Source organism: Gymnoscopelus braueri, assembly GCF_963280865.1.
Source record: "Gymnoscopelus braueri genome assembly, chromosome: 19".
Lineage (NCBI taxonomy): Eukaryota > Metazoa > Chordata > Actinopteri > Myctophiformes > Myctophidae > Gymnoscopelus > Gymnoscopelus braueri.
The window spans coordinates 35240427-35258849 of NC_137621.1; the positions used below are offsets into that span (position 1 = coordinate 35240427).

The following is an 18423-nucleotide window of genomic DNA, read 5'->3' on the forward strand; positions in this document are numbered from 1 at the left end:
TTAGCTGAACAGGAGAGCTGGGTGCTATGGGAGTTGGCATCGATAGACTAAACATAAACACAAGTCTGTCTGTGGGCGTTGTACATATGCTCATGTGTTAGGGAATGTGTGTGTGTGTGTGTGTGGTTATGTACAGTATGTATATGTTTATGTGTTTCGTGGTGATGGGGGTGTAGGAACCATGTGTCTGCGTATGTATGGTCAAATACATATCTGTGTGTACATGCATTTCCGCGTGTGTGTGTGCTGAGTTCATATCTACGCACATGCATGTGTGCATACATACTGGAGGCAAGACTGTGAGTGCATGTGTAAGTGTGTGTGAGTGAGTACATGTGTGTGTACGTGCATGTGTGTAACCGGCTGTAAGAGGGCTTGTACAGGGTTATTAACATGGCATGCTGTAGGCATGAGCTAAGAGAATGTGTGGAATTCAGTGGCACACCACATACGGTACTGTACCCACACTGTAGGCAGCCCTTTCCTCATGCTGTGGGTGTGTGCGCATTATTTCCATGTACTCACCTTAGAGAAAGCCTTTTGTGGAGGAAAATGTACAAAACAACCCAAATGTATTTACAAGTATGTACTGTAGCTAGACACTATAATTACTTTCTGTAAACTTGGCTGTGCTGTTACCCCCTTAAAGGACCATACCGACCTTTTTGACATGTGGGTCTTTGTCACTCTTCATTTGTGCTGTTGGGGAGAACTAATTTTTGTAGTGATTAGTTCTAGTGTTTGGAGTTCTGGTAGAAGAATGCCCAGAGCACCGCTGGTCAGGGCGGTATCCTTGTAAGAGGTATTCGCAAGAGGTTGAAATAACGTCTTGCGTGGGAGCTCTCGTAACCGGCGGAGGTATTGAGTAGTCGAGTTGAAATGGATATTCTTTCAAAGACGTCATTTCTCTCTTAGTTTCAATACTGAACTGAAATAACTCTGGAACTCAATTATCTGTCTTCAGCTCAGCCTTATATAGTGGAAAATTAGTATTCGCCATATAAGGACCACCCTAGAGCATAGCCGTTTCATTCGTCATCCATTTATTCCTATTAAGGAGATGCCCGTATAGGGACATATCCGTAACATGTGCCATAGGCTAATTCCACACCCCTAGTACCATGCATATACAGTACATGCATAAGGGAGTTTCTTATGGATTATGGCACATTGGACCTACTGTAAATGACTAAATCTGAGTGAGAACAGCAACATCAGAAGAGCATTTTGATGAAATGTGGAAGGTTCTGTGTGATTTGAGGTGTTTAAGATGTTTTGAGAGGCATCAGACTTCAATAATAATAAAAAAGAAAAAAGTACAAAAAAAAATCACATAATGGTCAAAAGGATAACACAAAAAGCCAGAGGGTTTATTTCCATTGTGGTCCTATATGATGGGACATGCGTTGGGGGCTAACAGAGGATGTAAATACAATAAATAGATAAATAAACACAATATCAAGTATGTATACAAATAATAGTATAAATACATTTAAAATGAAGACCAGTTGGTATTCAGAAAGCTCTTTAGGGAGGACTTGAAGCCAGCAAAAAGGAGTCCTTTCCCATCAAGCTTTTAAACTAGCATGGTGCCAAGTCTGTGGAGCTACCTCTGGTGGAGTAGCTACGAACATCGCTAACACTGGAAAAGTACGCAATTGCTTTGGCAGCAACATTGTTTACAATCCTATGAACTATATACATTTTGAAGTGAAACTCTCTCCTCCACTCTGAGCCAACTGAGGCTACTGAAATGGGCAGGAAGGAGATGAGTTCTGGGATGGAGATTAAGGATCAACCTAATTTATTTTGAGAGGTCTGCAGCGTCTTTTTTTAAGACCTTGGGGATGCTATTTTACCAGAATGTGCAAGCGTAATCGAAATATGCCACTGCCAAGATTTTCAACACACTTCTGTCAATGAATGTGGATATTCTGCCTAGAAACTTTACTTTTTTATAACTTTTAGTGCCATACTCTCTCCAGATAAGAGTATTGTCTAATATAGTCACTGGAGACTTCTTATTAGGCCCGAAGAGTTTCAAATCTGTTTTGCCCAGATGAAGGGTAATATATAGTATAGTATATAGTACAGTATAGTATATAGAGAAGTATATGTTTTCAACTCTGATTTATCATAGTGAGCAGAGTCATCGGCGAAAAGGAACAGGTTACAATTGCGGGCTTCCTTCATGACATTAACATATTATATAAACAAAAGAGGACCTAAACACTCTGTTGAGGGACTCCACATGACCATGTGGTTGAGATGAGAACATAGTGCCCATTTACATCCACATCCACCATTTGTTCTCCTCCCAAGTAAGACCTCACCCACTGTATGGCTGCATGGTTGAAACTCAAAGCCCTACGTTTGCACAAAAGGATAGCATGATGTCAAACATTTACGGGTTGTGACTGCAGTGTCCATAAATAACCCATTCTATAGCCCTTGATTAATTTTTTTTGCAGGCTTCTAATTTGCTTTCTTTTTAAAAAGAGTGGGTACTCTTGCCAACCTGAACTCCTGGGTAAAGAGTCCTTGTCTGATGGACTGGTTTGTTATCTGGTTTATGCAGGGAGTGATGATCTCAGCTGCATCTTGACAAATCTTATTGGAATATTGTCATGACCTGCATTGGATGGATTTAGTGCTTTGAGCTGTTTAAGTACATCTTCAGACTTCTTTAAGAGAAAATGCATCAGCCTGGATTCCTTGCTGATGATAAAAGGATTCAACATGATTTCTTCCATAGAGCTTAGGCTGAATAGGCAAATTATATACCAATGGTGGTAAGATCATTATTGAAACTCTTGGCTACCTTGGAAAAACTAAAAACTGGAGACCAATCTGTGTTCTCAGGAGATATAGTCAGTGCCTCACTGCTGAGATCCATCAGGAATCTGATTTGACTGATTTATGACAATCTTCTGTATGCTAAATCTATTGGAATGGTCACTTAGGCTGTAATCTATAACCCTGCTTTTCACAATCTTTGATTGATCAGATATTAAAACTCAATCAATAATACTTTGCGAAGAGGCACAAACAGAGTTATCTGCTGATGAAGAGGGTGAATAGGTGGCAAAAAGTGCTTTGAGTTTCTTTCATGTGATTGGCTGATTAGAAATGTGCATATTAAAGAGCAGTTGCACATGTGTGCCTAATAAAGTGTCTGGTTAGTGTAGTTCACATATAGTAGGGTCATATCTCCATGTATGGACTATTATGTCGGAATATGTATATGCTTTATATTTTTAAGATGTAAACACTATTTGTTTGTATGCATTACGATGTACCCCAACAAGATGGACGCCTGCTGAGAACCCAATTACAAGCTGATTTCCAAATTATGGGCACACTACATATAAACCAGGTGTACTCCGTTGTGTAAACAAATGCTGGAGTAGCAAAGTGTTTTTTCCCATTTTCCTCACAACAATTCCACGACTTAAAGTTATAAACTGAACGTCTGAGAAATCGGCAGACACTGATTAACCATATAAATATTTAATGGATTACTTGGTGCAATAAATACAACACTTAAGATTATAAAAGCATCAGTCACAGGAAAAAACAAAAGTTACAGTAGTTCTGTGTAGAACGCAATTGAATTTCGCTCAATTTCTGCAGACTTCACCCCTCAAAACAAAATGCGTAAGTTATTTTTGGCACTTAAAAATCTTTTCCCATTTATTCTTAGCATAACAGAAACCACATGACGTTCGTTTTTACTCTTTGTTTTGGAGAGGGAAGAAGAAACTAGCTCTCGCTTATTTTTCTTCACCAGATCAATTTTTTTCATTATAAGCACCTCCCAACATTTATCGATGCAGCTCCTCCACTATGAATAATATTATCCCTTTTTCTGTATTATACTGTGTGGCCAACTTTTACACAGCCAATTGACACAAAACATTAACCACAATCCCCCCCCCCCCCCCCCCCCCATCTTCTGCTACAACATTTTGATTTTGATAAGAGGGAATTTGCCATCTCTGTCATGGGAATATAACTTGTACCTGAGTAAATTAAATCTCACTGTCTGTGAGGTCTATTGGGGTGAGAGTAGCTTGAGATTCCCTTATAACCTCTTCAGGACGGAATGGGCCCAAACACTTAGTATCAAGGGTAGCCTGAGGCCTGTGACATATTTGGTTGGTAAAAAACAAAACAAATCTTTAGGCCTCCCTCCACTACTCCTTTTACAAGCATAGAAACAGGAATGAAAAATATTCATTTCATCAAAAAAGTGCATACATTCCAAATGTTCTGGCCCTTGTGAAATGCAGGAGCCAATTTAAAAAAATGGAAATAAACAAAAACAAATACTCTCATATATGCCCCCATACAAAATCGATTTAACACCAAACTTTGTTTTTGTCCTATAACATCAGCTACAAAAACCCCTGTCCTTCATATACGGGATGAAGACAGTATGGGTGCTTAGTCTGTGTCGCCAGAGAGCTGAATAGGAGATGCAAGAGAGAGACTGACTTATGGAGGGCTCCCTGGGGACCCCCAATGTGCAAAATAAGTAGGGGTCACCCAACTTTAGACACAAACTCGATCCTCATTTCACATCAGTCCCCAAACCAGAGTCATACAAGGACAATGGCTTACCATCATTTTTTCTTTTGGTCTCTTTAAGTAAGTTACCTGAATCATCTCGAGCCCTCCATTGGTCTTCTCTATGTAACCTAGCCTACTTTTCTCTCTGGCTGTAGTAGAACACATTGCTTTTAAAGAGAACGATTCTGTGGGTTCCTTTCACCAACACTGTTTAAGGATTTCTTGTCGGGTGGCTAAAACCCCTGCGACACGAACAAGCTTTGAACGCAGCTTTTATTTCCTGTATGTATTTCTGCTTTTCTTAGCCGTGGCCAAGGCACTGCTGGATCAGAGAAACCTGACTATGTCTCAGAACCAATTAGATTCTCTTATTTCTTGATTCTTAAAAAAATTAAATTAAATAAAAAAACTGCATGTCTGCTTTTTGCTTTATTATAATTTGTGCGAGAAAGAGTGAAGATTTGATTCTTTTGCATTTCATATGCTCGATTCACAGTCGTTACAAAAATAGTATGTGTCGTATCGAGGTAAATTCTCAAATTCTTTTTACCAGATATGTAAAATATAGGTAATAATTTTCTTTCTGTTGTACCAGTTTGGTGAAAGGCAAATCTCAGAATATATATACAGTACATGTTATCATCTTCACATGAAATCTGAACACATGCAAAATAGTGTAGCTGCAGTAGTAAGTGGTGCTGTAGTAGCATACAGTACCGGTATGTGCAACTAATGTTAGAGCTGAATATCACAAACACCTTACATAACCTTCCTGACCCTTTGAGGACTGCTTTATATAAACCTGTAGCCCAAACAGTGGATCAGTTTCAATACTGCAACGTGTATAATAGGTCCCATAGATATGGTACCATCAGTCTCACAGCTATTTGACTGTCAGTAGAGACTGGTCTCTGTGGGATTACGCAACAGCAGAACGAGAGCAACTGTTCCTCAAAACCACAAGACCTGACAGTGAAGATCTCCTCTCCAAAATGCCCTGTTTAGATATTTTGGTGAAATCAAAAGATCCAGGAATGTGTGCATCTCCAGAATTTTTGGTTAAGAACAGCTTCACTTTACGTCTCCTTCACTGTATGGAATGTGGCCTTAAAGGCACTCAAAACTCAAGTCTACAACAGCACAGAACGCAACATGCTGAGAGACTGGGAATTTAGCAGCATATTTGTTTATTCAGTGAGTCCTTAAAGAGTTCCAAGAGGATACTGTAAGTCATGAACACTATCTATATAAAAAAAAGAGCACAAGATACAATTGCACTTCTGCTATAGTGAAGGAGGATTGTGTGAGAGAGAGGTTAACCACCTTAACCCTGGCGTCCCTATTTTGGGCATGTCATTACAGCCGAAAATCTATCAATTTTCTTTTCGAAGTAGATCTACAAGCTTACGTGTGTAGATCAACATTTTATTATATTTTCCAATCATTTTGAAAAAAGGGCTTAAGTGGTTATGGGAATGAGTGTGTTGAGTTTGAAGGTGAAGCGTTTCCACTCCAGTAACCTCTTTCTTTTTATGCTGGATATTACATGCCAGGATAATACATATTACAGGCATACTTCATGTTAGTTGCTAGTTTCTATGGACTGTTATTTAATTTTTTTTAAGACTGTGGCACATCTAGCATTGGACGGTATGGCTTAGTTGGACCAGCATAGGCTCTACTGCTAGGATAGATGGGGCCAGCAGTGTCTGTGTGTCTAGGTTTCAGAAGATACACTTGCAGGATACAACAATAGTTAAGGTACTAAATTATCTTTATGCCTGTTAGCATTGGAACGTTGTAAGTTCTTAGCATTCTACTGCGTGTCAAATCTGGAGACAACCAGATATGTGGTCCAGATTTGTTTCAACAAGCCAAAAGGACTTAGTTGAGATGGGAATCTGAGAACGAGTGCGTACACAGTTGACATTTCCTCACCACTTAGCCCTGCCTCTATGTGTATCTATAACTAGCTTTAGTATGGAATCAAAACATGGACTCCTATTCTTTTCCTTCCTTTCTCAGCTGACCTGATTCAAATCTTTGGGCACTCGGAAGCGAGTACTAAGCCATGTTTTTTTTGGTATGGTCTACAAAAGGCCAATATAATATACAGTACTATTATAGTAGCAGCAAAATCATATACCCATTTTCTCATGCGCTCAACTTTGCCTTTGACACGATCAGTTCACTGAAGGCAAAGTCAATGCCATTTGAATGTATAGAATGCTGATTGGCCTATGTTTATCACACTGCTGACCCCTATGAGTGAATAACAGCCATTAAGACTATTGGATGAGGACAGGGTTCCTACACATGTAAAATTGCCAGACCTGAAATATTCTGGCCAGCCACTATTACTGTACGTCATATGCCATTAGTAGCTGGGTCCCATGACCAATACGACCAATGTGCATACTGTTGTTTTGTAGTTCGTTTTTTACACCAACCATAACCAGTACCAAAATCTGTGAGATGATAGTACAGAAGGTTAACTACATTTAATATATAGTATAATGTATGAGGGATAAACAATACTTTCCCATACATTTTGGTTTTACGTACATTATGTGTCAACACTTCTGTGTAGGAACCCTATGGATAAGAGGAAGACATGCATAGACGGTAAGAATCCAAGCTTACTGTGTGGTGACCGTGTGACTGACTCTACAGATAATCAGGGTCAAAGAGTACACACAGAGGCATATCTACTCTATCTGAGAAGAGACGTTAAGTCTTATTCTCCAGAACTTCACAACACTAACACAAAGTCTTACCTTAACCTTTCCTCTAATAACCTGACCCCTTTTTTCCTCCAATGCCATGGACCCTAGTGTTGTCCTCTGTTAACGTAGCCAGGAATGGACCAAAACCACATTCTGTGTTCAGTCGACACGATTCCCAAATAATTTCCCCAATCCCAACAAAAACCACTGTCGCACAAATTAGGAAAGTTCAGAGGAAAACAGGTCAATGTGTTAAAATCACATGGTGTTTAACCGTGAGATGAGAGATCCACACCTGAGCCTAGTGAGGTGGCATTAGTAACTGTGTCTGACTCTCTTTCTACCTACACACAGTAAAATCCTGTGTTAATTTCACTGGATATATTAACATGGAGTTGTTTACTGTGTAGCTGGAGGTGATGGTCATGATTCCTGCTGTTGCTAAGAGCTTATTGCAGCCCCTCTTGGAAGATGAGATTTTAAGCTAAAAGCGGAAACATTTTAACCACTTAAACCCCAGACTTAGCTGACCGGAGTCCCCCAGGGCTCTATAATAGGCACCCTCTTATTTTCGCGATACACTAAATATCTTCACCGAAAATAGCCGGTGTACACGCTCACAACGCTGTGACGTGTTGTGGGCTTGTAGATCTGCTATTTTTGCAGAATGTTCAGTATACTAAAAACAAATTGAGCCCTTGGTACTGTCAGGAATGTGTAGCACGGCCTTCTCTCCATTGAAAACAAGCCAGGTTGTCTACCCAGGGCCTGCAAATCTTGGAAGGCAGTTATAGACAATTGGAATGACTGTCCGGCCTGACGGAGACAATAATGTGCTTTACGGGTTCCCTGTGGGAGAACTGGCCTCAGTGAATCAACATGTCTCACGCTTGATTCTGTAAAGACTGCCTCCACTGCATGAAACGGCAGCTCTTCCCTGAGGGGAGTTGAAGTCTTGCTTTATTGCACTTGTGTCGTTAGATTCACTTTAGACTCTTAAAATAAAGCGTGAGGGCTGGCAGTATCTCTGTGTGATTGATGGCATCATTCATCAAGCCTGCGCTCGGGCCAACAGAGTTGGCCAATATTTACAGCTCTGTGGCCAAGAGCTCGCTCTGCCTCGGAGTGGCACACAGACAAGCTAACAGGTGGGCTGTGGATTGGGTGACAACAGAGCCCGGGAGCGGTTCTTGAGAAACCCCACCAGGGAGAAGCCTACCAGAATCACACGGCTGCCCACGCCCGGACAGAAATAGATGCATTAATTGGACGGCTATGATAAACAGAAATGCACAGACTGTATGCAGAGCGGGAAATTCCCTGTAAGTGTGAGGCTAGCCAGCCGGATCAGACCACTTTAGAGATAGACAGAGTATGTTTGAGTTTTGCTTTATAACTGTGCTCTATGGCAGTCAGGTGAGGAGCGCTCATCTCTTGATCAACATGTCACTTAATCGTACTCGCAATCACACTGGTCGCAGCTACAGCGCTTTTCGGAGGCAAATTAGCTAGCGGATGTACCAGTGGTTAGGTGAGGAAACAAGATGATTACATCATGGTTATGCAACATTTTTCTGGTCCTAGGAAGTGGATGGACTTCAAGTGACCCTTTTCTCCAGTCACTGTAGTGTAGAATGCTAGTAACCCCCCCACCCTCGCAGCCCACCCTCCCAACACTGCCACAGTGGTTCCCTTAAGACTTAAGACAGACAGACGGATGGAGAGAACATACAGACTGGGACTCATGGGTCAAACAGGTCTGGCTGGCTCTGCAGGTCCAGCTGGTGGTTGAACAACTCAATCTCTTTGTTGGCCTCAGCGAGGTACTCTCTGATGAACTTATCCATGTCTGTAGCAGTAGTGATGTAAGGTGAACAACAAGTGTAACAGTAATACACTGTAAAATACACATCCAGGAAGCACAAGTTGAAGCCTCTGTGATAACTAAAGCCCTTATTGGTCTTCTTTAACGCTTGCCAATCAAATCCCACATGACCTTTAAATGCCCATCAAATCCGACATAATGGACTGCATGCTTAGATGAAACAAAAGTAGCATTCTGACTCATGTGTCCATGACATTTAAAAAATAAACTTTCATTTTCAAGCCTGGAAAACACTTTTCTTTTCATGACTGTATTAAATCTGAGGAGGATACAGGGATGGTAGTGACATTTCTTTCCAAAGATGTCAACGTACTGGTAACCATTATAGAAGTAGCCTTGTGGGAGAGGCTCCAGGTGTCTGGTCACCTGGGCAGAAAGAAACACAACACAATGAATATTTACCCAAAGTAAGCATACAAAACCAAACCATGAGCATTTCAATTAAGCAAGATGTGCAACAAGTGCAAAACAAAGCGACTCTTTCCTCGTCCCATTGTGTTTCTTGGTGCACCAGGGTGTTGTTGTTCTACATTGAATTAGGCTATATCAGTGCTGAATGTGTAAAAAAAACTGCAGTGACATTGTCATGCTGACAGGTAATGTCACTGAAAAGTGTGTGAGAGTGTCAGGCTGGTCCTCAGACTGCTCATTCATTTGTATTATAGCTGGTTTGTGTTCATTCTTTTTTTAATGCTCTTTATTTTGTGTGCAATGTGTGCGTGCATGATTTTCTTTATTATTTCATTTTGAGCCAGTCTATAGTGTCAGTAGTTCAACATTGATGATGTGAAGTGAGCTAACGACTCTATTGCAGGCTGCTATTGGTGCTGATTAGCATTTAGTTTAATAAAAGAACATTGACTTTGGATTTCTTGCCTCTGTGTGGTTTGTGTGATGTCTCCCAATTGTGGTCACTTTACTAGAACTGAACTGAAGCCTTTGGCTTGTTTGGTTATCACACTACTGTGTAACAACATGACAAGAGAGAACTCACGTGAATATGGTTGATTTCCTGTGTTGAGAGAGTGTGTTTAGCCTTCTTAGGCTTCTTGGATTCCCTCTGTAAGCACAAAACAGCACTGTGATTAAAGAACACATTATTAAGCTTTTCTGAGATTCACTAGATGTCTACTAGAAGATTTCTTTGGCTTTTCAAAAATAGCAGATATACAAGCTCATAGCGAGGCACAGAGTGCCGCGCTATGAGCTTGTAGATCTGCTAATTTTTTTTTAATCGTGGAAAGTTTGTGCAAATCTTTGAATATATATATATATATAGATGTTTTAAAGGGAACATTTTTAACTCCGATCTGTGCTTCTGGGGGTCCCTGGAACAACATATTTTGAGATGGGGGTCCGCAGCCAAATACATACAGTATCATTTTGGGGGTCCTTGACATGGAAAAGTTGGAGCACCACTGATATAGAAACATACTGTTAGGATTTAGAAAACATTTTTAGATATGTATTTGTCCGCGCACCCCCATCTCAAAATGTTTTGTTCCAGGGGCCCCCAGAAGCAAAGATTTGAATTAAAAATGTTCGCTTAAAAAAGATATATATTCAAAGATTTGCCCAAATTTTCACGATTTTTCAAAAATAGCAAATCTACAAGCTCATAGCTATGAGCTTGTAGATCTGCTATTTTTGAACAGCCAAAGAAATCTTAAAATGACACAGATGCGTTCCCGGATTGAATGGGTTAATAATTGTCTGTTTACTGTACAGGAACGCTTAGGGTCACGACCCTACTGTGCCTCCACAGTGAGTGCACAGCAAACTCTTCAGCTGTAACTTAACTGTAATGTCAATTTACCTGCTTCACACACAGCCTGAGCCAGTCCTTCAGTCCATCCTGGGTGAGTCCTACACCATCAAACACCAGGAAGCACGGCGTGGTGGGCTCCTGGGGACCGTGGGCCAGGAAGTTGGTGCCATGTTCCGGGACAATGGTCAGGGTTCCGCTCATAGTGTTGTAACTCACCTCCATCATCCTTTCTGAGTCTGGAGTTTCCAGAGACGGAAGGCCTTACAATCATGTTTTACGCATGTACAGTCTCTCTACACTGTGTGGAATGCTTACTATGGCGGCTTCATAAGGAAAGATGGGCATGCTGAGGTGCAGTGTTAATGCTCAAATATCTATGGAATCCCACTGTCCCCCAAAATGGCGCACAGCACTGATGTGAGTGTCACAAAACAACATAAGGCATGTGCCAAATGCATCCCAACTCAATGTGATTAACACACCACAGGAAACCAGTGCTAGATAACAGAAAAACAACTAAACAGAAGGAGTTGATGTAAATAAAATGCTTAACACAACTGAAATCCACTAGACACTAAGGGAATGTACAAACTCCAATCAGAATCGCTCACTCACCTCATACTTCTCTGCACAACTCATACCTCTCTGCACAACTCATACTTCTCTGCACAACTCATACCTCTTTGCACAACTCATACCTCTTTGCACAACTCATACCTCTCTGCACAACTCATACCTCTCTGCACAACTCATACCTCTCTGCACAACTCATACCTCTCTGCACAACTCATACCTCTCTGCACAACTCATACTTCTCTGCACAACTCATACCTCTTTGCACAACTCATACCTCTTTGCACAACTCATACCTCTCTGCACAACTCATACCTCTCTGCACAACTCATACCTCTCTGCACAACTCATACCTCTCTGCACAACTCATACTTCTCTGCACAACTCATACCTCTTTGCACAACTCATACCTCTTTGCACAACTCATACTTCTCTGCACAACTCTCCTCAACCATATGCACATCTCTCTACACAGCTCTCACACAAAACTCTGCAACCTCTGCTCATGCAACAGTGCTACACATGAATGTCAAATCAACAGGGAGTGAAAAATCAGACTGGTGAAACTACAGGCTAAACACTAAATAGGAAAATAATGATGACATCAGAGCAAAGCACTAGAGCAAAGTTCCTACCGTCAGTCGCTTCTTGCTTGCCTCGAGGGCAAGCCATTCTCTAATCATTCCCAAAATAACTGGGAAATGCAAATGAAGGTCAAATATTTACCAGTGAAAAAATATATCACATCGATTTAAAGTCTTTTAATAAACTATGTACATCTGAACTCACACTTGAACTTGAAGTCCTGTTGAACTAACAGGGTAATTATTTATGTTACTTGGTTATTATTCAGTAATTTACAGGAAAATGTGAAAAATCCATATTACGTTAATAATTATAGAGAAGATAACTCCTACCCGAAAACCTGACTTTCCCCCAGATATTGTACATGTTTCCTCGGAACGGGTTGGTCCTCAGTGATGACTTCAGCGCTAGAGTAGAAAGGACAGTACAAGTACAGAAATACGGTAGCAATGAGATCACAACATGGTTTAGTTTCACAGTTTAGTTTTCAAATCCTTAAACAGTGTTTACGTAAACAGGGAAGCAGTCCATCCCAAAGTGACCCAATGTGATGCATCCTTATGGGATACGTATCTTTTAACACCAACCGCTGACAATTAGTTTCACACCGCAATCCTCTCCATATTTGGGAGAGAGATGAAGCTTATGTAATCATTTGTCACACCCTGCCAGATCATATCTTGGCTTCTGTCAAGTGTGGGGGTCTGTGCGTGTATGGGCTTGTGTGTGTGTGTGTGTGTGTGGTGGGGGGCTATTTTTCCATCTCACCTTTGCAGCGGGTGACAAACAGGGGCCTCTCTAGGGGGCGGCTGAACGTCACAAAGTGCTGGCTGAGGACAAGTGACCCAGAGCCACAGGAGAAAGCACCCTTGCACCTGAAACACAACACACATGCATGGTACTGACAGCGAGGGGCATTAACACCGGCCAGCAGCCAAATGCTGCTGAGGTTGATTTAGAACTACGGGACAGGTGAGGTTCGTCTACTCTGGCATCCTTGTATCATTTGGGAAGGCCGGCCGGGTTCTGTTGCATGTTAAAAGCTGGCTGGCAAACTGGTCAGTGGATAATAAGGTGACACTTTCAGGTGGGGTCTGGTTACACACCGCTGGGCATGAATCTCTCTCCCACACACACCGCTGGGCATGAATCTCTCACCCACACACACACACACACACACACACACACACACACACACACACACACACACACACACTCTCATCACCAGAATCAACAGCACTGCAGCTGAGGGCAGATACCAGGCATATATGATCAGAGCAGAGCCTTTTTAGCAGTGCCTCAAATTAGGCTGACCACTGAGGCATGGAGTGTAGATGGATTTACTCCAGAGGTAGGGAGGGAGGGTCTGGGCCTTCTCTCTCTATCTCTCTCTCCCTCCCTCTCTCTCTCTTTCTGTGTACATGGCAACTGCACAGCCAACAGCTTGTTACTGCATGTCTAGGAGGCAGCTGGTGATAGAACAGAAGATGCCCTGTGGGGCTTTACAGCAATCAGGAACCAATACCATCCCTTCTCCGACCACTGTAGCTGCACAGCAATTAACCAAGAGGAATGGAAATGGAGATGCAGGATGGTGGTGGTGGGAGTGGGAGTGTGACGCACGCTGAGCCAAGAGATAAACACAGATCATGATCTGTCCGCTGGTGGCCAAAAGGTTATAGTGTGAACTCTGACGAGGGGTTAGACGGATAGATGGGGACACACACAGTTCCCGCGTTCTTCACAAAATTGGTCAAGTTATTATTTGTTAGTGAGGCTCCATCAGAACAACCTGTGACCCACTTGTGGTTCCTGAGAAGTACAAACACCGGCCTGTATGTAACCATCCTCTCTCCCTCAACAACTTGCCCTTGAGCAAAGCTTTCATCTCCCAAATGTCTGCATGTTGCACGGCAACTGCTCATTTCCGAACAGCAGAGGTCTGTGGTTCTATAGAGTGGATGCTAAGCATCAATGTGTGTAGCTATGTGACTTTGAAGTATAGCATTACTGTGAAATAGAATCTGCTGTCAGTCAGCTTCCCTCCAGGGTATGAGAAAACATGATGAGGAGTCTCTTACCATCCCGGGTAGAGGAGGTAACGCGCTCTCAGCATCTGAGGCTCATTGAAGCTGCTGTCTGATAAGATCTTCTTCACATCTTCATTCCTAATGAAAAAATACACACAGCAAGAAGGGACTTTAATATATCGCCACTGTCAGGCGGAAACCTTGTATGTCCAAAACCGTTACTTTTCAGGAAATGGAAAAAAACACCTTCCGTACCAATGGATCCAATGTATCTGTAGTTATTAATATAATTTAGTCACAATCTCTTGTTAATATGTTTGATTGGCTAAAAATCGATAAAACCCACAGACAGACACTTTCAATCTGGCTATGTTGTGCATATCATTATAAGGAAAACATTAAAAAAATAAGTTTTGTGCAACACGATCATACACAGTATAGTATAATAAGGTATTAACTTATGAAGAAAAGAAAGAAAAATGAATAAATATGGAGATACAGTACAAGGTTTCTGCTCAACAGTGACAATATACTCAAAGACAGGGACAAAGTGAGCTGTTTCACTCCACAATTCTATACATCCATTTCAGTAACCTGGTGCTTATTACTCAACAATTCTTTTTTTTTAAATAACTGATTTAAAAGCTGTACTATTCATGGAAAAAATACTTTTCTTCCAAAAATCATTTAGACAAATTTTTACTCATTTTGGGAGCTAAATGGGAGGTTCACACTGCCATTAAACGAATTGACGAGTGTGTGGTGTTTTCAATGGTTTACACTAGAGGGCGCTGTTCCGCAGCCTGTGAATGATGATGAAGATCACAGCCAAAGATCACGTGAACAAAATGGAGCTGGTTTGGTTCAGTATTATAGGGTTTATAAAAGTCACATTTTCTCTGCTTTCTGTTGCTTTTTGGTGAAAACAAGCCACATGCAACTGCCCACAACTATGGAATGGATTATCACGGTGGCACAATCTTTTTTCTCCGATTCTACGAGACCCCCCAAGTCTTTTAAAGTGATCGGCGGGTGGATCTTTGTGAAGAAAAATATTCTATGATTTTTCAAAGGTTAGTGAAAACGCTCGGAATCGCTGGAGAGGGCATCTATAGATGATGTCTAACTCTGGCAGTCAATGAGTTAAGGGACAAATGCTTTACAGCAAAGTAAAAAAAAGAAAAGCGATCAAGTTTTGATTGGACTTTCTGGGACGCTGATGGAGAAACTTCCTATAATGACTGTGTACCTGGTGACAGCTCCTTTCTCTGCCAGGATGAAGGCAGCACTGGGATTGGAGGAGCGAATCAGCTGCTGAAGGTGTTGCATGAGAGGGTGTTTCTGGGTGTCTGTCAGCCCCGTCCACACCACTGCACTCACAATACCTGACACAGAGACAGTAGAAAAGAAAGAATAGGAATTTATGTACACACTGACTGTACATATCTCTATGTGGACACACACACACACACACACACACACACACACACACACACACACACACACACACACACACACACACACACGCACGCTTTGGTGACACACAGTGACACAATAAAGGCCCATTTATACTTTAGAACACAATTCAGGACAGATACATATTATGTACTGTACGTATACGTTCAGCAAGTGACATTGCTTACATACTGCACTCTGTACTTCTAATGTAATTCTGTGTAACAACTTTTCTTTTTGGCGACACATCTGGTAGCTCTGTTGTCTGTTAGAAAGGAATGCTGCAGGGTCCTAGCGCCGAGGTTATTTTGCAAAGCAACGTTTTCATAAACGGTATGTAATACATTTAAAATATATAAAATAAATACATGTCTGGTACACTTCTGGTGCTAGCGTAATTTTAGCGTGAGTGTAAAATTTTGTTTTTGTTTAGTCAAGTTATTAATTGTGCAATGATATTTAGCCAATGTTGACTCAATTATTCAGTACGTTTTAATGACTATTGAAAAAATGTAAAAGCATAAGCCCAAAAAGAAATGCCATTAATTAATTAATAATTAATTATCACTGGTCTATATTTATGTACGATATATGGCCCAAAGCTGTGAATAGTATGAGACAATAACATGTATTGACAGTGGTATGGTCTTTTAATACTGCAGTCCTCTCCGTATTTAGAGGGCACGTCATCCATAAAAATAAAAATAGAGTCTGCACACTGTTGTCAGCTCCCACTGTTTATCGCAGATCAGCATTTGTTTTGACCCCCCCCCTCCCCGGTCATCCATAAAGCCTTAGAAATCTTTGTATGATCGTTTTTTTTATGTGGATTGGACCTATACTGTAGATCACAATTAAATAAATTGAATAATACAATATGGTGGTTTGATTCAATCCATTCAGCAGTGGTGCTCTACAGAAGTGAGAAACATTACCACCACTGCTAGAATGGCGCATTAAAATAAATTTACCCAAACTCACTCCTTTTTCACACACAAAGAAGTGTCGCCCAGATGCTCGTTGAGTTGATGTTTCAATTTGCGTTAAATTGTCCAGAGGAAATAATTTTATAACACAGCGACCTGCGATAGTGTAACAACTGGGCCAAAACAGAGACAAATGTGTTTTAAATCACCTCCAAGCACTGCTGTTACATAAAATAACAGAGGAAACAATAACTGTTGCTGTATATCAGCGTGGGGATTGCACAGTAAAGCTTTGTAATAAAACTTACCGTGGCTACATTGCTCTAACAGCTTGGGAAAGGCAAACCTGGAAAGAGAGGAGAATGTGTTACTCATATAGTACATGGGTGACACATACACCAAGCCCATGTTTCAATACTACTTGGCTTAGGAGCTCTTTTTTATTTGATATCTGATCTTGTGTGGCGAGCCGTTGTATCAACACTAACAATAACTCTGTTTATGACTCACTCAGGAGGTGCCCAGCCAAAGTTGTGCAGTGATCAACAGCCTAATTCTATGTTATGGTTCTTGGCCAGGTAAACGTATTATCTCTCTGGAGGCGCCATTGCTCATAGAAAGACACTGTAACAGCGACTGGCAACTGACCAAGCTAAAAGCTTTTCTGTAATTTCATTTCAGCTTAATGCAATTTATTCTGCGTCTCCTAATCGATCCATGTTATATTCCCCACTTTTTCTGAACCGCCACTGACTGACCAGCCGAAACCAATACCTGCTAGCATGAAGGACCTCAGCCTGCACACATCAGTGACACACACACACATACTGTATATGTGTGTATGTACATAAGTTCATTTCCATGCCCTGGTTACACAGCTGAGAATGTGTGCACCACGCACTTGTACTCGCACAGCAGCATGTGACGCCCACAAATGTGCGAGCACGCAAACACACACACACACACACACACAGTACAAACACACGCAAATCCCAGACCCCCTCAACCCGGTGCATTTGGGGAGATCACCAATTGGAAAGGTATTCATCTTTCCTGCCCTGATGTAATGAACTGTCTCCGTCCATCATAAAGCAGCGGATCAGGACTGACTGATGAGCTCCGATGAGGAGAGAGTGGGGTGGATTAGAAGTTAGGGTTGAGAGGAGGGTCAGCCCTGAGCCGGGCTAAACACACCCAATTAGCACCGTGGTAGGGGTCCGCAGACATCCCTGTCCCTCTCCCCACCCAACATAATCAGTGGGCGAACAGACAGGGACAGGAGGCTTGTCAGAAGTTGCCTGGAATGGAAAAGTCAGCACTAACCACATTACTAACTAAGACTGCTAGCTGCCTCTCCACAGCTGGGCCAGGCAGGCAGGGATGGAGGGAGCGACGGATGCATGTAAAGGATTTCAATGCAAAACCCCTTGATATCCAATTTGGAAAAATAGCACTACTTGAAATAGACAGTCAAAAACAGATTATTCCATCTCTGTAATAAAAATATCTGTATTGGGGGCGCGCCGTGGTGGCTTAACCAGGTAGCATGTGTACTACAGGCATAGGCCAACATACATCATTTCCATCTTGCTCATGACCCTGTCGCATGTCAGCCCCTTTCTTTTGTATCCACCGTCTAGAAAAAACGCAATACAAGACGAAGCGGCGAGGCATAAATTAGTCCTTAACTTCAGTAGTAATCCATAATTAGCTTTCATGAGAAATCATTACATAACATTGCATTTTGTCTCAACACTCTGTATATAAAGAACCAGCAAGCACTGGCTAGCTCTGCTCGCCTGCGCAGTGGAAAACCAGGCTCACTGACTAGAGTGGTATGCCCTTATTGTTTAGACCAGCCCAGTCAATCTGCCCCACTGAGAGGTTCTGTGAGCCTCCATCT

At 41.7% G+C, this 18423-nt stretch overlaps 1 protein-coding gene across 1 annotated transcript in view; it reads right to left on the reverse strand.

Annotated features, from left to right (window-relative positions):
• Positions 1 to 4341: 4341 nt before the first annotated feature.
• The window catches only part of dnaaf9 (dynein axonemal assembly factor 9), a 30609-nt gene continuing 16527 nt past the window's right edge, over positions 4342 to 18423 (reverse strand). Inside the window, exons 29-37 of the mRNA XM_080413853.1 lie at positions 16829 to 16866; positions 15389 to 15524; positions 14191 to 14277; positions 12878 to 12984; positions 12442 to 12516; positions 11000 to 11187; positions 10178 to 10243; positions 9456 to 9549; positions 4342 to 9147 (exon numbers count right to left, since the gene is read on the reverse strand). Coding sequence (XP_080269979.1) covers positions 9041 to 9147; positions 9456 to 9549; positions 10178 to 10243; positions 11000 to 11187; positions 12442 to 12516; positions 12878 to 12984; positions 14191 to 14277; positions 15389 to 15524; positions 16829 to 16866 — 898 coding nt within the window. The 3' untranslated portion in view covers positions 4342 to 9040. The remainder of the gene's footprint in view (positions 9148 to 9455; positions 9550 to 10177; positions 10244 to 10999; positions 11188 to 12441; positions 12517 to 12877; positions 12985 to 14190; positions 14278 to 15388; positions 15525 to 16828; positions 16867 to 18423) is intronic.